Below are 26,599 nucleotides of genomic sequence, written 5' to 3'. Positions count from 1 at the left end.
ACACCCCTGCACCTTTGAAATTATTCTCATTTTGTGATTAGCAAATTGCGAATCGCAAATTGAGATGTATTTCACAATCATTCCTATGGGCCTCCTGGCCCATAGGAATGAATGGCAAATTATTCCTTATTTGCAAATTTGCAAATTGCGAATTCGCAAATAAGGAAGATTAAGAAATCGCAAAAAAATAGCGATTTTTTACATACATCCCATTTTGCGATTTATAAATAGCGATTCCTTAAAAATCGTTATTTAGAAATCGCAAAGGGGAATGTTGATACATCTACCCCTTGATCTTTACCACTGAAAGCTGTTTATCTACATAAGAATGTAAATTCTTACATCAGAATTAGGTGCAAAGTTTAGAATTTGACAAGAGAATTCAACTGAGTGATTCTGTACATCTTTCAAAATTTTGACAGACAATTTGTTGTTCTCTTCCCAATTCCCTATTGCTTGTGTCCATTGGTTTTGTAACCATTCCACCATTCCTGTATTGGTCTCATGAGAAGTCTTACATATGAGTTTGAAGGGATGCATGATGCCATCTTCCCTAAGAATTTCCCCACAGTCCTCATTGTCAGAATGTGCCCCTTCCGAAAAAGGCAAGTTTCTGTAAAATAGAGATTGTGCTCTTTCTGTTAGGAAACACCTTTCCCTGTATTGAGTTGATCCTTGCTCCCTAGAAGATCTTCTCTTGTTCTGGTTCTAGAGAGGACTTCTCCATGTTCAATAAAAACCCTAGAATTCTTCTCCAGTACCTCTTAGGTGGTGTGCTTCAATTTTGGTGATCCTTTTGACAAACGTCTTCCAAAACTTCTAAACCTTTTCCTCATACTAGAGATTCCACAGCATACAGACCCAACAGTGGAAAAAAAAGAATCTGAAGATGACGACCAAAGGTGGGAGCTTATGGAGGAAGCAGTACGATGTCACAAGGGACACCAAACGGGGCTCTGTTAACGCCAACCAAAAAAGAACAATCAAAAACAGAAGGACTACAAGAGAGTGGAGAATTCCCGACCAAACCACTAGATGGAGGAATAATGCACAGCATGAGAATCCTGAAAAGATTGACTCAGCAAAAACATCCCAACTTCTTGAAACCCTTGGAAAAGATTAAAGACTTTGTCTTGGGGCGTGGCTTGGACGGTGAGGAGGACGGGTGCCTGAGTCCATTACCTCCGCCACCCAGAGACGAAATAACGGCGAGCAAAGGGTCCTGCACAAGAAGGAAATAGGAACAAACAGCAGAATCCGGCGTAGGAAGGCACAGGGCACGAGTTGGCAGACACGAGCCCAAGCAAAGAAGAGGTAAAGGGGAGTAATCAGCAGCAGACGGAGCGAGGGAAGGAGAGAAGCAAGGGGAGCCCAAGATGGCGAAGCACAACTGAAGCGACGAGGGGCTCAGTAACGCCACTGCAAGAGTAAGGAGAGGGGCAGCGGGGAGCAAACAGAACTCAGATACTGAAGGGGAGCGCACCTAAGACAGGGTAGCGGGAGCAAGTTAAAAAACCGATTAAGGGTCAGAAACACCAAGTCGATCCAAATCGAAACCGAAACGGACGTGAAGTCAGAAAAACAAAGCGGCCATTTTGCGCTCAGCCCCGCCCCTCCTCCGCAACACAGGCGCGCCTGAGATCACTACCAGTAACACGGTCAGAGAGAACAAATGCGCCCAAGGAAGAAGCGGTAAAGGGGAGAAAATCGCCAGCAGACTGAGCGAGGGAAGAAGGAAGCGAGGGGAGCCCAAGAGGGCGGTACACAACTGGAGCGACAAGGGGCTCCGTAACGCCACTGCAAGAGTAAGGAGAGAGGCAGTGGGGGAGCAAACAGCGCTCAGAAACGTAAGAGGAGCGCTACTAAGACAAAGCAGCGGGAGCGAAATAAAATGCTGATTAAGAGCCAGTAATATCAAATCAATCCAAATCGAAACCGAAACCGACGTGAGGTCAGGAAAACAAAAGCGGCCACTTTACGCTCAGCCCCCCTCTCTCCGCAACACGGGCGCATCTGAGATCGCCACCAGTGACACGATCACAGCTTAACGGCAGCAAGGTCAACAGAGAACAAACGCGCCCAAGGGAGGACCTAAAGTGGCACTAAAGAGTAGCCAAGCCGTGCACAATCGGGAATCTAAGGGAGACAGGAGCGCCCATCTTGCGCTTCGCCCCTCCTCCTACCTCGCCAATTAACACCGGCAAACGTCTAGCGGTTTGAAAGTAGTGACAAGTCAGACGCAACAACGCAGTGCAATAACGAAACTAAACAGAACGAAGGCGGCTATCTTGCGCCTCTCCTCCTCGGAACCAAGCGTGGTGCCGGACGGAAGCAGAGCAAGAGCCAAAGCCGCCCAGAAGGGACACAACCGTCTTGCTCCTACACAAGAGCGTCCGTCCATCCCACAACGCCCACAGCCTCAACCGCCTCGCCGGAAACGAGGGAGCGAAACAGTCTTGGAACACAAAGCGCTCAACCAGCACAGTACCGTTTTCACGCAGGAGGCTTTATGAAGGGAGATTGCGCCCAAGGAAGCGGACACGCTGATCGGCACAACAAGCAAAATTAAATACGGACGAAACTGCCAGTAAGCAAACACAAGACCAACGAGCAGAAAGAAGGGAAGCCGCCCACACAAACCTTCACCCACAAGTGGCACTGGCGGGAGCCAAGACAAGGACAAGGACAATTAAAGAGCCCAGCAGGTTTCGACTAGAAGGACTAGGCTCAAAACAACAAAAGGTTGACAGGTTCCACACATATCTGGCCAGAAGAGGGGTCGCAACACTGGCAGGGCACGACGGCAAACCCACCAACAAGATCAAAAAGGTGCGTAAAGACACACTAGATTTCCCGTCAAAGCTCAAGAACAACCAGAACAACGAAACTACTCTAGAAACACTCCTTAAAAAGATCAACGAAGGGAATGAGCTCGCTAAAGTAACAAAGACAATAGCCAATATGCAGTTGGAACTAGCGGCCATAAGAGCAGATCAAAGCAAAACAAATGAAAGGCTGACAGTAGCCGAAAAAAGGATCAGTGGCCAAACACGCTGAGAGCTGACACATGTAGCAAAGACTACAGACCACCTGCAAAAAATGATCGCGGAACAAGAAGACCGAAACAGAAGAGGGAACATACGTCTCTTGGGCATCCCCGAAGGAGAGGAAGATCAAACCGGGTCCTGCGCGGCCCTACTAGAGACATTACTGCCACAACTAACAGGAATACATTTTGATAGGCTATTTGAAATCGACAAGGCATACAGAGTGCCAGCCCACAAACCCCAACATGGCCGAAGACCGCGCCCAATCATATGCAAACCGCTCCGCAGCAACCAAACAGAAGCAATTTTCGCCACCGCAAGGAAGAACCAGAACCTGACTTGGAACGGGAACAAAATCATAATCACACAAGATTTCTCCGAGCTGACAGTGGAAATAAGGAAGGGCTTTCTGGCCCTAAGAGACAGAATGAGAAGAGAAGGCATAACTTTCAGCTTCGCAGGTCCGTCAAGAATGAAAATCACGGACAGGAGGGGCACCATGCTGTTCGATGACCCCGGTGAGGTGAGTTGAGAAGATACCTGCAAGGCCCCACCACAGAGGAAATGGAGGCCCAAAGCCCAGGCACAGGAAAAAGACGAGCCCCACCGGACAACGGCGAAGAAGACAACAACGGCATATTAACACGAACACTCTCACCAGTTAAACAATAAACCGACACTACCTCGTGGCCCTGCGCCACCCTTTAAGCTAAGACATGCTCAGGAGGACACATCTACCTCAAGACTGATCAACCCTTTTTTGGCTGAACAAAGGAACTATACGCACACACAGCCAACAAACCTACCTCAGCACTGATAATGGCCGACCTACCTCAAGATATGTCCCACACCAGAGACAGTTCCAAAAGACTGTAACCCCTGCTTTAAGACGATGAACGCCTGGATGTATATCCTTTTGAATGTGCTAAGTAATCATCACAGTTGCTCATTTACTTGAACAATTAAGGGGTGGGACTTTCAATACGTGAACTTGAGTGCCTAGCGGGACCTCAGCACGCACAAAGTTAGTGACTCCAGTCACTCAAGAACTAGCCTGAGGTAAACGCTGACAACTCCAATAGTGCATAGAGCGTTTACACCTACTAGCGCATAGAGCGCTTGGCTATACTGTTTACCTGCTAATTGGCCTAACTGCTGCAGTGCTCGCATTCATCATCATGGAGGAGGAATATGTATCCGAGTCCCTGCAGGTACTCCCCCCTTGATCAGTTTTGCAACGCAGTGGATGCTTCCATCCACCAAGCAGTGGTGGCAGCCATTTGAACGTCGCATAATGCAAATAGCTTATGCTTGCAAAGCAGGTCAACCCCAGCGTGACCAGAAGCGTAAAAGCGCTGCAGGCATAGATATGGGGGCGTTTGAAGAGAGCTTTCCTAGCCAGACCAAATGTAGGGGTACAAGATACCATCCCAGTGGCCCAGGAAATCTCCAGTGTACAAGAGGAGGGGGAGGATTCCTGTGGGAATCCGCAGGTGACTCAGGCCCATTCAGGCCTTGGTGCCCTGTGGTGTTTTCCTCCTTAGACAGATCCAGGGAATAGGAGGAAAACTCTGACATGTTAGTCCCTGAGGACCTAGTCAGGAGGCTAAACAGGCAGGCACCCCCCTTTCTCCCGAAAGATTTCCTAACTGGGCACCATGCGCAGTAGTCTTCCTGGGTAACGCTAATTGCACCCTCTCTACCAAGAGGAGATGCTTGTTTCTACTGTAAGTCGATCACAAGCTGGGAGATTTCGCTTCATCCGAAGCGGGCATGGTGGCACAGGGCGGGCTCTTCGGGGACCCGTTCATTAGGGTACTAACTAAGTGTGTCGCAACTTTAACATATACTTGGATAAGGCGCAAGCCTCTATTAAAAAAGTTTTCCAACCTAGAATTTTTGTCTGGGCTGGTTGTGGTAGAGGCGCTCTGGCGCCCGCTTCCATACCCAAGGCCCTCAACGAGGAGGCAAAAAAAAACAAGATCCAGGCAGACCAGAGTTCTAATTGAGAAGAGGTTACAGAGGTCACAGTGCCAGGGGAGCAGCAAGAGGCCAAACCCGGCCACACCAGTTGAGCCTTTCCCCCTTTTTTCTCATTTAAAGGTGGGTGGCAGGTTGTCGATTTTCGAAAGCAACTGGAGATCTATCACCTCCGACACATGGGTGTTACAGACCAACTGGGGTTTCAGATAGAGTTCTATGGCTCTCCTGTACAAGTTTCTTGCCCCAGACCGCTAGTTTTTGCACAAGATCAGGTCACCCTTATAGATCAGAAAAGTGGCAGATCTGCTGTACAAAGGAGAGATTGTACCAACACGTCTCCATCTCAGAGGGTTCCTCAGCAATATTTTTCTTGTGGACAAAACAGATGGAGGTCAAAGGCCGGTGATAAACCTAAGAAAGTTCAATCAATGGTTGGTCTACCGCCACTTCAAAATGGAGGGCATTCATCTTCTGAGAGACCTCCTCCAACCTGGTGATTGGATGGCACAATTGGACATGAAGGACGTGTATTTGGAGGTCTATATTTTTCCCTGCATGGTTGGAAGGATCAGGTGTATGAGTTTGTGACCCTCCCTTTCGGTCTTTCTTCAGCCCGTAGTGCTTCACCAAAGTTTTCAAGCCGGTGGTGGAGACACTCAGAGCTAAATGCTCCCGCCTCATCATTTACCTGGACGACATTATGCTCTTTGAGCAATGTCCGCTCTGCCTCTCACAACTGTTGCAGGAGACGGTAGATCTTCTCCAGAACCAGGGGTTCGTGATCAACGCCGAGAAGTCGCTCCTGATACCCTCCAAGCAGGTAACTTTCATGGGGTTTGTCATAGACTTGGTGATCCGCACCTTAAGCCTCCCGGAGAGGATGACCACCAACATTTACATGGAACTCAGGCGAATGCTAGTGCGCTCCTCCACCTTGCTGAAGCAGATAGCCCCGTTGGTAGGCCTACTAGCCTCGTCAATCCAGGCGCTCTTTCCTGGGCTGCTCCATTACAGAGCTTACAGTGCCTGAAAGCCTTGCATCTTCGCAGCGGGCTGCAGTATTCCAACCAAGTGCCCATTTCAGTTGAAGGGCGCAGGTGGTGGCTGGATCATATGGAGGCCTGGAATGGCAGAGCCATCTTTGGAAGCGATCCAGACTTATTGATATAAGACGCCAGTAAATCGGGTTGGGGAGCTCATGCAGCGACTCCTTCACAAGAGGAAAGTGGCCTGCCGAGGAAAGCCAACTCATCATCAATTGCCTAGAGCTGATGGCGGCCTCCTTCGTCATCCAGTGTTGGATGGAGGACAAAGTATCATCTTGCAAAGTCCTCTGCAGTCTGTTACAACAATCATATTGGGGGAACAAAAGTCCAAGGTCTTGGCAGACCTGGCCAAGGACCTTTGGACTTTCTGACTCTTTCACAACATCTCGGTGACAGCGGAGTATCTCCCAGGCACTTCCAATGTGATAGACTGGTGCTCCAGGAGCTGGTCGGACATGAGCCTGTGGCAGCTTCACCCACCATCCTTTCAGGGACTCCACAACTTGTGGGGGCCGTTCTCGAAAGATCTCTTTGCGCCCGTCTTGATAACCACCTACCACAATTCTTCAGTTGGAAACCAGACCCTCTTGCTACGGCGACCAATGCCTTTCTCCAAGATTAGTCCAGGGAGACGGGGTGCGCTTTTCCCCCTGTTTGCGATGATGAGACTCATGGCACAAGTCCGCAGACAGCAGGCAAAAGTGGTGCTGATCACGCCTTATTGGAGATCTAAAGTGTGGTTTCCAGTTCTTCTGGAACTTTCCTGGGATTCTCCAATCCTACTACCCCAGGACCCATTTATTCGGAGGGATTCCCAGGGCAATCCCCATCCTCTAGTCCAGCAAGGGCGAATGCCCTTGGTGGCTTGGCGGATTTCAGGCATCGCTGGAGAATCTCAGGCCTATTGCATGATGCTCAGAAACTACTGGAAACAGCTTGGACCTACAGCACAAGCAACCACTCAGATCGGCATGGACCAGATGTGTTGGTTGGTGTGTTCGGAATGACCAAGATCCCTTAGGGTGCGAAGTGGTAGCCATTATTCATTTCTTGGTGTCATTAGCAGCCCCAGGTCCACCGTACCTCACTATCAATTCTTATAGATTGGCAATCTCACCAGGCCATGCGCTGGTTCAAGGGGCCTCAGTTGGGGAGCATCCGCCGATTTGCAAATTGATGCAAGGAATTTGCCTTACTTACCCTCCGGAACCCAGGTACTAGTCATTATGGGACGTCAATAAAGTTCTACACTTTTTCTAGTCTTGGCAGCCCAACAAATATTTGTCTCGTAAGGAGCTGTAAGCTAAACTGGCTATGCTCTTGTGCCTGGTGTTATGTCGGAGAGTGCCTGATGTAGAGCCCTTGACATTTCGGGAAGGGTTTTCAGACCTCAGGGGGTTCTTAGGACCAAGTCTGACTCCAGTATAGTGTCCTATCCAGCCTTTGATAATTCCCATAAGTTGTGCATGGTCCGCTGCCTCAAGTAGTATGAGATCATGACGGAGGAAACCTGTCCACCAGGAGAACGCCATTTGTTGATCTCTCTAAATAAGCCTTTTAAGGCTGTTACGCCACCAACCATAGCCAGTTGGATCAGATGGGTGATGAAGGAAGTGAGTAGAAATGTATCGCAGTTTGGCGCCCATTCAGTGAGGGGAGCTATGGCTTCAAAGGCTTTCTCCCTGGGTGCCAGGTTAGAGGTTATTATAAACGCTGCAGACTGATCATCAGACTCTATGTTCAATAGATTCTATGTTAAGCCAGTCGCAGACATGGCTTCGTTGGTGGGGGATAAGCTTTGAAAGGGCATAATCCTCGCCTCAGGTCCTGACATAGAATGAAAAATTTCCTAGTAATCATGACGAAAATTTTCAATTCTATTAAGGACGCGGGGCGAGGATTATTCCCGCCCGAGGCTACGAGAGACCTGGCCCCAACCCAGAACAGATAGAGTATATGAACCCAAAGGTGGTACACGGTCGTAAGTGCTTTTTGTCTATTATCTAGTTCTTTAGTTTGTGAACCGTGGGGGTAGGGGGAGCAGATGTATAATGTATGTTTCTATTATTGCTCATAATGTGATACGATTGCATAATGTCCAGGGGTTTCCCTGAAGTAGGAGTCATTGGTTTTTTTCTTCTTCTTCCAGGCTCAGAGGGTTCCAAGACAGACTAACAGGACTCAAGGATAAAATGGTCGCAGTCGAGAAAGAGGAAGTCACGCAGGAAGCATACGCCCTTGTGGACCAAGAGGACTGCCTATTACCTTTACTACATGCTTTATGGGACTGTTATTTTGTTGTTGATTAAAGTTGAAGCTGCCGGAAAGGAATAAAGAAAGTTTTGAGCATAATCCTTGCTTTCGCGTCCTTAATAGAATTGAAACTTTCAGACATGATTACAAGGAAATTGTTCATTATAAATAACAAGTCAATTGGGATTTTGAATGTATTTAGTTTATTCCACTGTATGGAATCAGATCAAATGCGGCCCAGAAATCCACAAAGCAGCAGCATAATTTGCCAACTGACAGGATCGCCTTTCTTGCCTCAGTTTAAAGGGCCAAACAGTGATCCACTGTCGAATAGAGCTCTCTGATGCCGCCCTGTTCTTTGGGGATGATTTTTATGTAAAGGCCCAATCCTTAAAAGTGATTAAAAGTTATTTTGCATTGATTTTGAGGTAGCATCAAGTAAAGAAATCCTCCTGGAGTTAGCTAGTTACGACAGACTACCCTTCTTGTGAAAAAGCTTTATAATGGTACCTCACCATGTATCTTGTATGATACTAGTAGATAACATCCACTTTAAAAAAAAAAAGGGCTAAGTACCCTCATCCACCAAAGAGGGTCCGCTTAAAAAATGGTAGCTAGCAGACAGTACTGACCACTTGCACCAATAGATTTCATATTGCCAATTAATTCTGCGAAAATCCCTACACCCTGTGATCTTAATAGCAGCAGTTCTGACTTTACACTAGGGTCAGTTATCTCTTGATAGGAGTAGCTTTTATATAAATCATTAATATATCCTACCCAATGATCTTTGCTAATTTGTGCTACTAGGTTGCTCAGAGAAAGAGTAATCTCAATATTAAACCAGCAGAGCAGCCAGAGAGGTAGTTCTTTGGTGACCTCTCCAAAAGGGGCGCAATAGTATCAAGAACCTTACCAGCCTTGGTGAGACAGGAAGGCATCATCAAAGAAAGATTGTTTGGATAATCCAGTACCTAGGAAAAGCTATTAGATGTCCATTGATTAAGCAGCTGGGTTAATGATGATTACATTTTAAATGGGCATACTTGTGAACCTCTAGGCCCTTCACCCCTCCCTTCAATAGATGTTAGATGTTCCAAACCTTTGTTCAATAAAGTGATTCTTTTCAAAAATAATATCGGTGCATCATCTTGCCTAAAAGGATTTTGTAAAAAGTTGATGCTCATGAAGTTAACTCTGGTCACTCTGGGAATCTGCCAAGAACCACAATGTTTGTTGAGATGGACTTATTTATTTTGGGATGTGCTCATATGCCGATTACATGGCTTTCTAACGAGGATTTTAAACAAAAATGGAAAGCCATTTTGTCCTCATTAAAATAGGTGGTAAGAAAATCTACTACATGCCCTAATATACAGCCATTTTTCTTCAAGATTATTTATTCAGCTGGTTTTAAGGTGATACAAGACCGGGGAAATTCTATTAATGGAATGTTGCTTTTACTCATGTTTGCAGAGGGTAATTACTTTTCTTTTTTCCCATCAATTCATTATCAGCTGCACAACTACAAATAATATATCCCATTTTCTACTGTAACGGAGGTCCAATCACGTAATTTTAATTGACACGGTCAATGATTTGAATTAATCTACAAAATACATAAAATGCTACAGAAGAAATGTGAGATTTCAAATACTGTTTGTATGAGTTTCCACCCTTGGTTTTAATGGCTATGGATAGTGACTGGATTTTTCAAGGATCGATGAGGAACAAGAGAAGGATTATGTTGGCGACTGTTCACAAGATGTGATTGGGTTTTTCTGTGTGTAGCATGGACAGATTGGTGGCACACAAGTTTACCAACTGGCACATACTGAAATTTCATACTAGTAGGACTCTAGTGTTCTGCAGGGCCATGCGGCTCTAAAGTAAATCTTTCATCAATTTCCCATGACCTGAGAAATGTTGGCTGGCAGGCTAGCTGCAAAAAATAAACGCTATTTACCAACTACTGATACGTTTATTCTATGCAATAAATACGTGGACCCTCTGCTCCCTTCTCTCACATTCTATCCCACCACATTCCAACCTAAAAATCGAAGGCATTCCAATCATACTCCTAATCACTCCTAATCACTCCAAAGACGAACCACCATATGCCACTTCCAGGTTCCAGTCCTTTCACCCATTATTTTTCTCCACTGTATATTCTCCAATACACATTTAATGCAAGCCGCTCCCACAAGTAGTTTAAAACAGAAATGACAATTTGTCTGCAACTAAAGACTTCTCTCCGATGGCCCATAATAGGGTGTTCACGTACATTTTACAACCCATGTGCTCCCCAGGAAACATTCCCTGGCACAGAGGCAACAGGGTGCCCTGTATAGCTCCCTATGTCTCCTCTCTGCCACACTTTTCATGGCGAGCTGACCTCCATGAAAACCGTGGCAGAGGAAACTCGTAATATGCTTGGCACAAGCATAGGGCAGCCTCAAAGGCGCAACACCACCAGTTGCGGTGGTGGCAATGCGGTCCGACCGCCCCAGTCATAATAAGGCAATCGGACCGTCTGTGCCCGCATTGCCAACGTAGTCATAAGGTCCTATGTATTTTATTAATAAATATTAGTAACGAAGATTATCCAGCTAATTGTCATATTTAACCCAATCCACAAGAGATCTTTTTTTACTTATTGTTCACCTTCTTATCATTAATGTTATGTCACTCGTTTTCTTTTGTAAAATGTCTGTCCAAAAGTTACACAATATATAAAAATGGAGATTATGAATGTTTGATTTTTTCCAAAAGTAAAAATATTGGAATACTTGCTTCTGTGCCCAATATAAACTACAGTGTTCAAGGGAAGAGTTGTGCGCCTTCTGCGTTTTCCCTTTAATCAATGGAAAAGTTACACTGATTTACAGAGTTTGCAACGATCCTTGTGGGTTTCTTTCTCTTTCAGAACTTTTTAAGAGCAGACGGATTTAGTGTTCCATGCCTTGTGTCTTTGTCTATTTAATACTGTTCTGTCAATGATGTATATTAGCAGACATGACGAGCATGAATGCAATTTGCTTCTTACTAGCATTTTTTTGAACATTCATCTATTATTATTATTTTTTTTTTAAAGGACTTCAGTTTTTTTCAGAGGCGAAAGCTAAGACTTAGAGAAAAAATGACTTTGTCCAGGGAGACTTGTGATTAAGTGTCGAAACTGATGGATTATGTCCAGGTTCTCTAGGCTGTACTTCCTCTTCACTCCACAGAAGATAAAGCATCAACTTAGATTTTTCTTTAGTAACTCATCAAATTTTGTTCGAAGGTGAGTAACTTCCAGGCACGGAGAATGATATTTTATTCTAGTTTGTGTTACGGTAGGCGCTGTTAAACAGTAGCAGAACCAATGAGTTACAGAATCGTAAAAGTACAAAACAAACAATTTAAATCCTTAGCAAACTAAAATGGCTCACTGAGTTTTTTGTTCCTGACACACTCGTGATGCCAGGAGACATTCTTTAAATGTTTTGCATTGAAAGGTAAAGTCCTCCAGAGCAAAATTACATTTTTGAGACATCACCTTAGATGTAAAGCTCTACTTCTGATGTTTAATCATATAAGTTTACTGTTCTACTCTAAAACAGCTCGTGTGTAAATCAGATTACGTTTCCACTGCAATTTTCTAAATTAGGACAGCTCTTCCTTCTATCGAGTGTCTTTCACGGTTAGGAGTATACATTTTCTAGGCACGTTCATACACTGTTTTATAGCATTCTTCCTCCTTAGCAGCCCCAGCAAAAATGTCCCCCCAGGAAAAGTTTTAATCTTCCAATCCATGAATTCCAGATAATTGTGGCAAATATAAATTGCATTGTGGTATTAGTTTCAAGGAATTACAGATACCGACACTTAAAGGGAGACTTCTAAAATGTTGGGGACCTTCCGATGCCAATTTGTAAACAATTACATACATATCTATTTCTACTCATTGCTATACCATCCTCCCCTGTAGAATTTACAGCAAAGCTACAGTCCTTCAGCAACAGGGCGGCTTATCCTATCTACAGCAATTATCAAAGAAAAACAGAAAATGACAGAGTACTGCAACTATTGGACATACATCATAAAACAGTGTGATACAAATTAAGTGTATGTGTAGGGCTGTCAAATATCATTAAATATTATGCCAAGAGCACACAAAAAATACCTTGCAGGTCATTAAAAGAATGCTAAAAATCTTATGTAAGCATAAACATGGTCTGCCCAACGGATATGTAACACACACCCTTTCTGTTGCTTTCAATCACAACTAGAATAATTTTTAGCTTCAAGAAAACAACATTGCATACTGCCAGGAAAGGTCTCTCCCTGAAGAGGAACCAGGGGCTTAGGTTTGAATTATTCTAGCATCTGGAAGGAATTTTGGAATTTAAGAGAGTAAGGGAAAAAACTCAGGGCTTCCAACCACTTTAAAGAAAAATGATTGCAAACATCAGTCCTAAGATGACAACACTGGGGACCCACTCTCCTCAGACGTCCCTTCACCAGCCAATACCGCTGGTACCGAGGCAGGAAACAAACACTCACAATGACAAGAAGTATCAAACAAATCAGTTTTATTTTTTCATTGTAGAAAGGTTTTTTTTGTATGGTTTTTAGGTAAGACTCAAGTGCATGTCATATCTATGGGTTGATTTCAATGCTTGTGTTTTTATGTGTTTCACAGACAAAGTAACATTTGTTGCAGTATTTTACCAGGAAATCACAAGTTGATTTCATAAAAGGGCACTAGTCACAAGGTACTAAATGAAATGCCTCGGGCAACTCATCAGTCACAAATCCTCGCCAACTCCAAACATGAAGGCCGCACAAACCTGAGATGTGTGTAATTGCGCTAAATGAGTAAATTCACAGTACACTGTGTCCTGCCCTGTGTTACCAACCCCATTAAAAAAAATATAATGTCAGTTTAAGTAACCTAACTGCTTTCACACACAGCACTCAAGCACATTAGGATATCTATCTGAAGCTAACAATTTAGGCAGACAACAGCAAACCATTCTGGCTAAGACTTGAAAAAATATATTTTACATTACATAAAGTACAATAAACGTAAATGGGCCAATCTAGTGAAACATTATCCGAGACTGAAAAGGCCAGCCATAGAGTACTTTAAACTGCAATGCACCATCACACACAGAGGCACAGGGCCTCACCGTTACTGCATTCATCATTTCGCCAATAGGGTAAGGAGCAATGCAACCATCATGGTGGCAGGTCTCTTCTTACATGACAGTAAGCTCAAATTAAATCAAGGTGAGAGATATAAAGAATGCAGACTTAACTAGCGGGGCTCAAACAATTAACTTTGAAGCTCCCTGAAAATGGTTGGCCTTCCTAAAGGCCAGAAAGCATTCCAAAACAAAGTACATTCCATGATTTATTTATTTTAAGAATTTGTAAAGCGCGACTGTCACCATTGCAGGCATCCTGGCGCTAACAGAATTCCAAACCAGATAGAATCAGAGGCATCAGAGTAGATCCGGGGAGAAAGGCTAGCCAGGGAAGAGCCAGGTTTTTACCCTCTTCCTAAACTGCATAAGTTCATTCATAGCCCTAATCTCGATGGGGAGAGTGTTCCAGAGTCTGGCGGCAACCACCTGAAAGGATCTACCACCAGTTCTAACCTTCCTAAATCTGGGAACGACTACCAGTTTAGCTTCCGATGAGCGAAGGTGTCTGGAAGGAGTGTACCAGACAAACTTGGACCTAAGGGGAGCTGGACCACATCCGTGAAGAGCCCTGAACACTATGCAGAGGGCTTTAAATTGGATCCTCTGTCTAAGAGGAAGTCAATGTAGTTTTGCCAAGGCAAATGGTCCATGTCCATGAGATCTCCTAGGCAGCCCCAACGCCAATTTAGCCGCTGCTGTTTGGACCCTTTGGAGTCTGTCCAGTAGATACTTGGGGGACCCGAGCAGGAGGGCATTACAGTAGTGTAACCTGCTCAGGATGGTACATCTAACCACCTGGGCACGAGCATGGGAGGGTAAAAGGGGCAGAACCTTCCTGAGTGAGTGAAGGATGGGTGTTCTCAGCTGGACAATACAGGAAAATAAATTAAAGACTGGTTTATCTGTAGTATGTATGTAAGGCTAGAGCGCAAACCTAGCTAAAAGTCAGCACAGTGCTGTATATGGTTGAAGACTAGCATACATTTAATGAGCAAGAGGAGATGGTCGTGGACCGCTAATGCTTTGTGATTTCGTTTTCTTTAAAGAGGCGACTCCTCAAATCATTCCTAAACTGGAGCAGCGTTAGGGTGGTCCTGATGGATATGGGGATGTTGGTTCAGGATGAGAAGGACATGGACTTAAAAGGCCTGCTTTCTTTTTTGGTTCTCTTACTTTGCAGTCCAAAGCGGTCTTGGATGTAGGTAGGCTGAGATTCACCAGAGATCCAGAGATGGTGAGCTTGCCTGCAAGATAAGCGGGGTGCTGGTCGTGACAGATTTCTTAATTATTCAGCTGGTTTGAAGAATGTGAGAGCCTGAAAGAGGGGTGCCACTGGAGTTCAATCAAGAAGTGGGTGATATGATCACATTAGAGGCCCTGGATGAGACATTCAATGCTGTGTATAGATTGTCTTGAACAACGTTCTGCTGTTGACTTCACGGATGTTGTGGTTATAGTCCTTTGCTTTGGCTGATGTGTGCATATTCAGCAGATGGAGGTCAGTATTAGGAGGTCTTTGGGAGTTCTGTTTTTCATCTATTTTCTTTCCTGTCTGCAGAGGGATCGTTTATTGTCTGTAGACCCTTTAGAGTACCTAGGTGCTGAAGGTTAGGCTTACATTTGCATGTAGTTCTTTGGACAAGGAAATGCACTTAGCATTCCGAAAAATTGCAGTGATGAATCACATACAGAAAACACCTTATTCTTAAGTCATTTCCATTTGTGAGACTTAGTCACTTTAGCGGGCCCTCAGCAGTTGACCGTGGTAGAATGGCTATAATTCAATTAGAACATCAAACCCACAAAGGGTGGAATGTAATAAATAAAACATGGACAAAAATAAATAATGAACCTGTAATAACATGTACTACAAATAAAGGTTCACAAAAATAAATCAATAAATAAATAATGAAATGTTGAAGCTGAAGGCAAGTACCAGTCATTACTCATCCGCTGCCACTAACACTGCCTTCAATGGAGTGCTCGACATTCTAATGTTCTAATAAAGAATGAAAATTGGGCAATCCTCTTAACCCCTTTGGATTCTCTAAATACTGAGACTTCTGTAGGTGTAAAGATATCATAGGTGAATAAGAGCAACTTATAAGGTGACAGACATTTGGCATTCCCCCCAGGAAGCAACAAGGCCGAAACTAGCATTAAGAGTACATAAGGGATTACTTTGTTATTGCAGTAATATTTCCAATATCTGTTCCATGGCATCTAGGAAGACTGAGGTCACATACACTGCTTAGGCATGCTTGTTCAAGTAGTAGGGTTGTTTAGATAATAGTCATTCTCTTGTGTATTCAAAAGGAATTACTTTTTATATACTAAATGCCCATACATCTGATGGCTTTGACTTCGAAGCGTGTCAGCCAGTGGAATAAATCATTTGTGAAGAAATTCCTGGAGGGCCGACTCTTTCTTGGTTTGATTAACATCGAGAATTTGTGCGTAGCGTAAATACATACATACTTTTGTGTGTGGCATTTGGGTAGTAGATGCACAGACTGACAGTGTTGCGACAATAAATCATCTTACTGGTACATTTATTTGGATTTCGTCATATATACAACACTACCATTCTGTCTTTGTGAATATCAATGCTGATCTCGGAAGATGCCAATAATTTAGGACACTGTAACTGACGATCAGAAGGGCACACAAACCTCAACGCAAAGGATATGTCACAGGGTGGCCCAACAGGTAAACAGAAGTGCTCTGTAGTCGTCTTTGACTGGCACAGACTTGCAGGAATGCTGTGGGACATCCCCAGAAGGGACAGCATGGCACTGTGAGGAAACGGCATGCAGTGTGGCAGAAACCCTCACTGTCCCATGCCAGGGTTCAACACAAGTGCAAATTTGCCAAATGAGGATCAAGTGGTGGACCATTCTTTTTTTATTATAAAGCCACTTTATTACATTTTCAATGAAGATGCATCACATAGTTCCTACATAGAATGAATAGAAAAGTTCTAGAGGTTTCAGTCATTATCATAACACGAGACCTCGCATAACAAAATAGCATTATTGACTGCACAAAGTCCATGGTCCTAGTTTATCGCTCCATTAATAATTACACTATTCATATATGTCGCACCATTTAATGTTGGGTGCTGATGGGAGTTAATCTAGCCTTTGTGATTCAATAGCATTCGCTCACACATGCATCTAACTGTTTCACAGCCACTAGTATAGTTACACACCATTCCTAGACCTGGTCTGCTCTGTTGTGTGTTTTGCATCTTGACAGTAGGGGAGCGAGCAGACAGGTCGTAAAATATTCCCCTTGACCCTCCACACATGTTTGTTTATTAGCACCATTTAATGTTACATTTAATTCCTGGACTATGCCTCCATATGCCATCCAGTTACCCCAGACAGAGTGATTGTAAAGCTATCCTAGGCTTTATGCATTGACATTTCTCATATTGTGGTCCATTTCTCAGACCCAAGACTCAAGATCGGGAGAGTCACAGTTTTGCCCGACCCTGGCTGCGTTCCTTTTCTGTACACTCAGACACACAGTAATTAAATCCAGTGCATATCTTTTAGTATCTAAGCTAGAGGTTATGTCTAGTAGGGTGAGTCTGGGGTCATTGCTAAGTTTCTGGTTTGTACTCTTGCAGAGTGTGTGTAGTACCACATCCCAGAATTGCTGATATATGGGTCAGGACAATATTGTGTATGAATTACTTGAGATATCTACAGCATCTACTCTGGGTAGTCTACAACCTCTTGCTTGGTGGTCCATGCTTGGATCACATTTAAAGCTCCAAGTGATTTCACAAATGTAAGAAAAACAATAAAAATGACAATTGTACACTAAACACGTACTAAAAGATAGCCAACGTTTGTGTGTCAAATGTTAATACCAAACAGTATAAATGTCAGTTATACCATTGGGGGTTAATGTGTAGTTCTTACTAAAAGGAGAGGTAAAACGGGTCAGGAGTTTCAATTACCATACTACGATATCATGTACAAAAATAATGAACATATCCCAAATGTCTGAAAAATTCATATAAATAAAGTGACGTTTAACCACCATATTCTACGTTCAGGGTGCTTCTTCAAGTTGGCAGCCCAACGTTTGGGAAGGAGAACACAAATCAATCTTCACCCAATTACCTCTTTTTTGCCTCTTCATACTGCCAGCTTAGTCTTTCTTTGTTCAGCAATGTTCTGTCATCCAACCCAAACTAATTGGACAGAAAGAAAAAATACTATCAGTAACAATCATTGAAAAACCTGCTAGAAGCAAGAAAGAGGCTTTACAGGGATCTGAGAGTGTCCCTCTATTCTTGCAAAGAAAATGTTCACAACAAGTAATGGATTAAAGCATTGTGCCAATTTCCTAATTCGATCTTTTTACATTAGCTTGAAGATAATCTTCACGTCACTCTCCTAAAGAGCCACAACCTGCAAAGAAATGACAGTAACATATAAAGCACATATCTATGTACGGGTGTTACGCTGTGGACCCTCTGAACCACACATCGAGCAAAGGATAAATGTATCTACCCATACCACATACTATCCTTGAGACGTTTGAAGAAAAAAGTAAAGGTTTCAAGCTGTCCTAAATTACTGCGCTCCTTCGACCACAATGGACTCGCGCATGGAGTATGAAAATGTGGTCATATAAAGAATCTACAATCCTCTTTGGTAGGTAATCTGAAAATGGGTTCCAACAACAGATTAGCTCCTTCTACTGCATGTGGTCAAGTTTAAGCTCTGGCACTAGGATTTTCTGGACTGGTAGTAGGAAGGATCTACAACCGCAAATTTATAATCAATGTGACCTACACATGGAGTTGGTAAAGACATTTCAGCCCTGTACAGAATGTCTTTTTATCTAACCTGACACTAAAATTGTGCTCCTTTTTGTAACGGATACAATTGTTTAATGGGTGAAGCCTTTGAATCGGCCAAGTTGCACAATTTTAAGCTCACTTTTAAAAGGTGGGTGCAAACCAGTTGCAAAATTTAAAATTCTATTCTAAGAAGTGTCACCATGATAACAGAGGTGCTCGATTTTGGACAGCAAAATATGAACTGTGTATAGCTCAAGCCACACATTCTATAAATTCTAAGCATTCATGTACTTGACACAAACAAGGAAAGTGGTGACTGCAATAAGCAAGACATATTTGCTGAATATAACTGTAGGAAATTCCCTTCTTCTGTATGGTCACCACAAATATTTTACGTTGTTCTGGACCCTGTATTGTACCAGCTTTGGAACTCTGTGCATTTTACATCTGCTAACTAGGGGTAAAGTGATTGTGCTCCTTCTTTCAACATGATTAGCTTGGCGTATACTTAATTGGCATAAGTAACTTAACTCAATGTCCTTAGTATATGGTAGAAAGTGTATTTAGGGCTTGCAGTTAAATGTCACTAGTGGTCTGCAGTACCTATTGATAAATCCACTACAGTGACAGTGTAAAACATGCCTTCAGGCCTACCAGTAGCCTGAAAGTAGCAGTGAAAAAACTTCAATTCAAACTGTGAAAATAAACTCTTGATATGACAAACCAGAAAACCAGGAGTACATATTAAAAATCCCAATACTGTATTGCAATATTGGAACTAGCCACAAAAATAATTAAACCACTATTTTGAATAGTAATTATAAATGTATTTCAATGGTTAAGTTGGATTTCTAATTAATATTAAAGGAACGTCACTTTTAGAAAGTCACCTTTACTCTGCCTTAAGTTCCGCAAGCCTACATTTACAATTGCTCTCCCACTTCTCCCAGTCACTGATTAGCATTTGAATAGGTATGCAAAAAGGTGTGAAATGCCTTGCCAGGAGCAAAAGACAGACCTGAATGGGCAAGAATTACTCTCTGAACCCCCCAGAAACTGAAAGGTGGGGTCTGTAAGCATCCTTTTTGCCATTATAATGTAAAATCCTGCTTGACAAGTTTGCTGAGGTTACATGTAACCAGGGCCACTAGAATTATGTGATTGTACTGTGGTGTCAATGTTCACATGATTATAATTATAATATTTATAAATTTGCTGCGTTTGACACATAATCCACCATCTGCTGCATTATCTGCGGATTTGTACAAATAAAAATGTTTCAAGCTCAAACACTTCTCAAGTTACTAAAGGCACAGTGACACATGTTGCTGCTATGAGGAAGGCCCTTTGCAAAGTTTGACTGGTCACCTTTCTGTTACTTATTGTTATATTCCAGTGTTAAACCGGAACACGTGAGGTGCAATCAATGCCCAGATAGTGTTAAGTGTAAAAATGACAAAATAATTATGTAATAACATCATACAATGTGCCGCATTACACTGCATAATTTGGCTTCTCTTACCAAATAATTTACTCAACCCTGCCACATATTTAGCCTCCCACTGTGGCATAATTACAATGGTCCTGAATATAACACTTGGGCACACTTGAATGGCAGAAACAGGATGTCAAAACAATGTGTGTGTCCACTATGTGGTTGGTAGAAAACCCTGCTTTTGTTCTATCAGACTTCTGTCTCTGGTGTTATTATAGGTACAGTGGCTGCCAATACTGTATTTTAAAGTTAGATGTGGGGAGACACTTGGATTATCACAGTAAACTCCCCACCCACCCACACTCTTAGTCATAAGAGACTAAGTTTAGTATGGCCAAAGACTTAGGCCATCCTGAAAATGCCTAAAGTGGGTAGGGTTGGCCTCAGGAATTTTAATCCTATTAGTTAGGGCGTGCCCAGAAGTCATTTCCTCCCACCAGCGCATGTCCAGCATAAATGCTGCTCCTCAAGGCATCCACTTCAGAACACTCCTGGACCTGAGGAAGAAGAGACTATGCCTAGACGTGCTATCTGTAACCAGAGAGCAGCCATGAAGGACTGGAACTGCTCCCCTTTCCTGCAATTGGCCAGCTGATCAGTGGTAAGAGGACCTGGACTGGACCCTTCTGTTGACTTCTTCCTGAGACCCTGTGAGTTTCTAAGTGCCTCCTGCTTTGAGGTCCTGGGGTGAATTGAGACATTAAAACATTTGACCAGGGGGGAGGAGCCTAGCCCGCAACCATGATGGCCGCCTGATTCCTCGGCTCCGCCGACCCTCTCGCCCTTCTCCTGTATTCCGCCCTATCCTGCTGGCTATCCTGCTACTGAGTGGCGTTATCGGAATCGGGAGACAAACCCGGTTCTACCGATGTGCTCTTCTGTTCGATCCCTACAGTGAAAGTGACGAGACGCCCTCACCTCCTCCTGACGCACCACGGCGGTGACCAGGTCTTTGTTCTCCGAGTGCAGCCGGCCCTGCACACAACAACAGCGGCCATTACAGGCGGGACGGAGCCGGCCGGTGAAACGTGGCAGCCGCGCTGTGTTCTCCACATCTTGTTTCGCCGCTCCACAGGCTTTGGGCACCGCCGCTGCGAGGGATACATTGTATCGTCTCCCCAGCCCGGGGACGGCTCCGCTTGCTACTTTGTTTCCCCGAGCGCTGTGGTGGGCGCCATTTTACTGCCTGCGGCGCCTGAACGTGAGGACCCTGGGCTGCTATTGCAGACACGGACGTCTGTCCACGCCACTTCGACACCGTGTGGGGATGGAGTGTGCTACCCCTGTGCCCCCGGACTGGTTGTGCTATGATGAGTGCTGGCGTGGTGATCAACTATTTGCTGAGGGTGATGGTGGCCGGCTTTCGGGACTGTTCCACATCTGTGCGCCCCGTGTCTAGGGGACTGCTGCATCCTCTCTCCCTGAGGCACCAATGTTGATTGGCGACATTTTGGGCGCCCTAGGTACTCTGAGAGATGCCCTATGTACTGCTGCCCGGGATTTAGGGGACCGGCTGGATGCGATTCTGTCTGCAGTACCCTTGCCTGACTGTGGATGCCTTCGAGAGCGGGACACTGCGCCACACCCTGTGTCTGACTTCTGTGGTTTCTCTGCCCCGGTCGCCACGGAAACGTTGGGGGTGCGAGACTCTAATATTGCTGAGGTGCCGGCTGGAACATCCTTGGAGAGATTCGAAGTTTCTGGAGCTGTAATATGGCTGGGGAATCGTCACCGGGCACCATGTCTAGCGACTCCTTCGGGGATTACTGACATGACTCATTACCTTATCCTGGAGCGGTTGCTACTGCTTGGGCTAGCCGACCTTGGAGGATCACTGCTGTGCGTTGCTTCTTTTTGTACCACTGCTAACCACATGGCTATGTGTCGGATGGACTTTGTTGGACAGCGTCCTACTCTGATGGGGTCACCTTGTTCGCTCGCTTCTTCCAGGATGCCTACCATGAAGATGGACTATGTCGCTACACCGAACCGCAGGGGGCAAGGTTGAGGGTGTCTCCTCTCATGTCAGGATTGTTGTTGCTCGCACTGCTGGGATGTTGATGGACAGCCGGGGATATTGAACATTGGTCTTGTATCGGTAACGGGGTCTGGGAACGGGCGGCCCGAGTAATACATGCTGTAGTTTTGGGTGTATACGTATGGCCCTCCTCCGGTTTTATATGTACTATGTTAACTCTTTTTCTTTTCCTCTTCCCTTTTCTGATTCTAAATTTCAGGTTCGATTTATGGGCGACAGGCACACTGCTGGGGAGGGGGGGGGGGGGGGGGGTAGGCTGTAGCCTCCGCATGCGTGCAGGGTGGGGGTTGGGGGGTGGGGTTTTTGTTTGTTTCAGTTTCTATGGGCCTTATTTCTCTTCTCTCTTCTTGGTTTCTTTTTCATTTTTTCTTTTTCTATCGGGTCAGTACGGTGTTTGGGTGTAGCGCTGCTTATTATTTCCGCTGTTGGTCCTGTTACTAATGTGGATTTAGGTGTTCTACGTCCGTGGGGCGGGCGATGACCAGTATGTACTGTGAAAATGGGCTATCATCCTGATAAGTATCATTATCTGCTGATTTTTCGATTATTATCCTTCGCTTTGTTGCTAACTTGCTGTGTTCATTGCCTGCTATGTGCTTTCGGTGGATTGAATGCGTCTGATCCTTCTTATCTACAAAATTTTAAAAATAACCTAACTTCTCCTGTACCCGGCGGTCCCTCTTTCCATACGTCATGTTTTGGACACTTGCTGCTTTTCGTCTCTGGGACTGCTGGGCTGATCTATCCTTACTTTTTTTGTGCTACCAATTGATTTCGAGCCCGGCCAGTATGGTTGTGGGCCCGTACCTGTATGCTTATGATGCACAATTAAGGTTTCAAAAAATTAAAAAAATAAAATAAAATAAAAACATTTGACCAGAATGAACCTGGTTGGTTTATCTGACCCGTAATCAGTACCAAAACCATGCTTCTTGGTGCTATTCCAACTTGAAACTTTAAAAATTCATATCTCCGTTTCCATTTAATGGATTTTTGTCATTTTGTTTATTATATTTTACTCTATTTTTCTTATTTGGTTTGGGCCTTTTTATGGTTTTGGATTTGGACTTTATTACGGTTTTGGTACTGCATAAATACTTTACAGACTGCACTAATTTAAACAGGTCAGCTCTGTGCTATAGCTACCAGGGAGTTGAGCTCAAGTTAATTTAGTGGCTTTCAGGGTTCACACTGACAAACTTTGTGATTATTCCTTAATGTGGGTAGTCACCTGTTGTGTCCTCCCCAGCTCTGGAGCATGCAAATGACCATGTCACACACAGCTCTGTAACACATATTTATTCTTCAGCAAGCAGCTGTTAACCGAAACAAACTTAATTGAACACTCCCAGATACCTCACAACTGATTAAGTAACTTTGAAAGGAGTCCACCGAGGACCACAAGGGTCCTACTGCACATGATAACACAATACTAGAGCTCCCCCTTTGTTAAATAAGAAGTACTGAAACCTTCTATACATTAGAGTTCCTCAATGAGTCATTGAGGTGGTCACATCAGTATTCCAGATCGAATCGTACGAGGTAAAGGAGTTGCACTGTCAACTGGCATCTTAGATGTAGACTCAGAAGCTGGACTTGGGCGCTCAGGTGGACTTGTCTCACTCGTGATGTCTGCAGCCGATAAACTGAGGCAGAAGCTTGAAATGTGACAAGTCTCTTGTAATGGACTTTACAGGACATTGAGCGGTCACCATATGTTCTTTACTTGTCACAACTCTCAATGGATCAGCTTCAAATGGAGCATCAGCCTTGCACTTCTGTTTTTGTTTAATTAGGACCGGGCCTTCTTTTCCGAAAACCGTGTTCAAGGTGCATCTATGCCTATCTGCATAAGTCTTCATTTTGCTTCTGCAAGAAGTGTCTGTAACTCATATTTCATCAGTGTTGATCATTCGCCTCATGGTCAATTGTGGTAGCTTTGTCCCAATGGCTCTCTCCAACAGCAAGGTGGCAGGGCTTTCACATGTTGTGGAATGGGGAGTTGGCGATAGGCACGAAGGGCTGAACCAGAGATTGATTCCTTGTAGTGCAGCGCTATGAACCACTTTCTTCAGAGTGCCTATAGATCATTCAACAATGCCATTTGCCTGTGTCCACAGAGGTGTGCTTTTCTAATGCTTGACGTTCAGGTGAGTAAGAAAGTCCTTAAACTCTCCGCTATTGGAGGGTGAACCGTTGTCATATTCAATAATGGAGAGAAAAACTCCCATGCTGAGAAAATATCATCCAGCATCTTGATGACTGGCATAGGTGGTTGATAATTAATCTTCCACTAAGAAAAAACGTGACTACTCATCAATGACCACCATGATATGATGTCCATTGTTTAAGGATCCAAAGACATCAACTGCAATTTTGTCCCACGCTGGTTTAGGAAGGTCCGACATATTTTGCGGATGCTATGTTGTTCTGGGATGAGCAGTTACACCTGAGACAGATTTTCAGTTCCTTTTCAACTCGCTCATGAAGGGGAGAAAACCACTGTCTTGGAAGGTTCTGTTGGTGGCTACCTTTGTGTGCCAGTTCAAAAACTTGTTGCCTCAAGTCCTAAGGTATGACAATTCTCAAACCTCTTAGTACAATACCTTCTTGAGTGATGGAAAGTTGGAAAGAGTGAAGTAGTGTGGCTCACTGGTTAGAGGCGGCAGACCCGAGAGCAGAGGACGGCCCGGGACCAGGGTTCGATTCCCGGCGCGGCAGGTTTCTGGACCAGGGTCAGCGGACTCGATAATTCTCTCGCCTCGGTGCCCACTCTGATCAGCGATCACACTCGGCAACTCTGGGCATTAGCTTGCCTCATCTTCACTAACGGCCCCACCAGACCGCCGGGGATGCCTGGTCTCACCCTGGAGATACCCATTAAGGGACCTTCTCTCAGGGAAGCCAGGAAGGGTTTCGCAGCGGTCGAAGCGCCTTGGGACCCTCCGGGTAAGTAGTGCGCTATATAAATGCCTATACATTTACATTTACATCCCTGACCCTTTTTAACATTTTTGATATCCAATGTCATATGTGAGAGGTAGGGTATGGTTTCTCCATGATTGCATTGCAATTATATATTTGAATGTAAGCATGTCCCGGTCTGTGTTGGTAGCAGCAATGTGTGAAAGCCAAAAAGAAAAACATAGCGGAATTGAGCTTTTGCTCAAACATTTAGCAATTGATTTCCCATATTGAATTGTGCTTCTAGAATGTGTTTTGCAACATGCTCCTGTTTAAGTGGAGTGATCACTTGACGTAAACGCGAAGTTTCCCATGCTAACTTGTTAATTATAAAATGCAGGAGCGCAGGCATGCAAAGCTGCCTTATCTTAGTTGTGTATGATTTTAGCGCCTTGAGACCCTCATGGGTGAGTAGTGCACTTTACAAATCCCTGATTAATTGATTGATTGATTTAAGGCCTTGGACCTTAATAGAACTGAGATAAATAATTTGCCTGCAATGGATTTCCGCCAAACGCTCTTCTGTAAAAAACACTGCTTTTAAGCTTGATAAAAGTGGCATGTGCTTAAAACTGTAATTTTTACATATATTTAACTGTGATGTGACCTTTGGAGGCAGCTAGTCTGCTTTGATAAGGAAGACTGTTTGCTTCAGCCAAAGGCCTTGGGTTGGATATAGGACACCGGCACAGGCCCCCAAATGTTCTCGCTGCAAATTTACCTTGCTGACAGACTTACCCGTCCATTGAAGTATAAATATCTCTCCTTTGAAGTATAAACATTGAAATTGAATGTAGATTATTAGTTACCCTTTGTAATGCAAACCAATGAGCATTCAAATATATATGAGACATAGTAACTCAAGAAGGACTAAACACTTGACAGATTGGACTCTGTGCATTTCCACCCAGAGCTGAAAGCAAATAAACTTTGCTTCTTTTTTAATCACCATGACTGTTTTGACTTCATTTATTTCCAGATAAATGGTGCTTTGACAAATGATCTGCTCAATAGATGGAGCTGCTGGGGTGCTATACTTTACTATGAAACTGATATACTCTTCAGCCGCTTCACACGTTGCACTGTGACGCTGTAGCGGCACCCCTGAGAAGTAATCTGCGGGGTCTTATCCTTTCTTACACATAATAGTGTAATCCACTCTTGCAATCGCAATACCCAACTCTCGATGTGAGGGGGCATCTTGGCTTTCAAATTTCTGAAAATGGTGAGCAACGCCTGGTGGTTAGTGAAACGGGTGAAATGCTTTCCTCATCCTCAATCAAACTAAATTATGTTACCATCTCTATGCAGACGACACCCACCTATAATACAGGATTAAAACTCATAATGACATCCTTCACCTCAACAATACCCTGATTAAAGTACAAGCTTGGTTCCACCTTAATCACCTCAAACTTAACCCGGAAAAAACTGAAATCATCCTTTTCACTCCTAAAAGCAACTCCCTCACAATTCAACCCTAAATCTCATCCCACACATCAAAAATGATGCCAAAGGTGCCCTCCTCACCCTCCACCACCTCAGAAAACTCAAACTTTTAATACCAGCTGACTACTTTAAAATCGTTGTCCAATCACTAGTCCTCTCCCGTATTGACTATGGTAACGCCACACTCGCTGGCACCCCTAAAGTCCAGTTAGCACCGATCAAATGTGTTCTCAACCATGCCGCCAGACTTATCTCCGATTGTAAAAAATTCGACCACATCTCTCCGGTCCTAAAAAACCTCAACTGG

The 26,599-nt window shown here is 44.1% G+C and overlaps 1 protein-coding gene across 1 annotated transcript in view; it reads right to left on the bottom strand.

The window, feature by feature from the left end:
* Window positions 1-26,599, bottom strand: part of WWC3 (WWC family member 3) — a 638,290-nt gene that overhangs the window by 224,013 nt on the left and 387,678 nt on the right. Inside the window, exon 8 of the mRNA XM_086934786.1 lies at window positions 17,661-17,731. Coding sequence (XP_086790912.1) covers window positions 17,661-17,731 — 71 coding nt within the window. The remainder of the gene's footprint in view (window positions 1-17,660; window positions 17,732-26,599) is intronic.

Source organism: Lissotriton vulgaris, chromosome 8, assembly GCF_964263255.1.
Source record: "Lissotriton vulgaris chromosome 8, aLisVul1.2, whole genome shotgun sequence".
NCBI lineage: Eukaryota > Metazoa > Chordata > Amphibia > Caudata > Salamandridae > Lissotriton > Lissotriton vulgaris.
The sequence above is the reverse complement of the archived record's forward strand: the minus strand, read 5'-3'. Positions and strand labels throughout refer to the sequence as shown.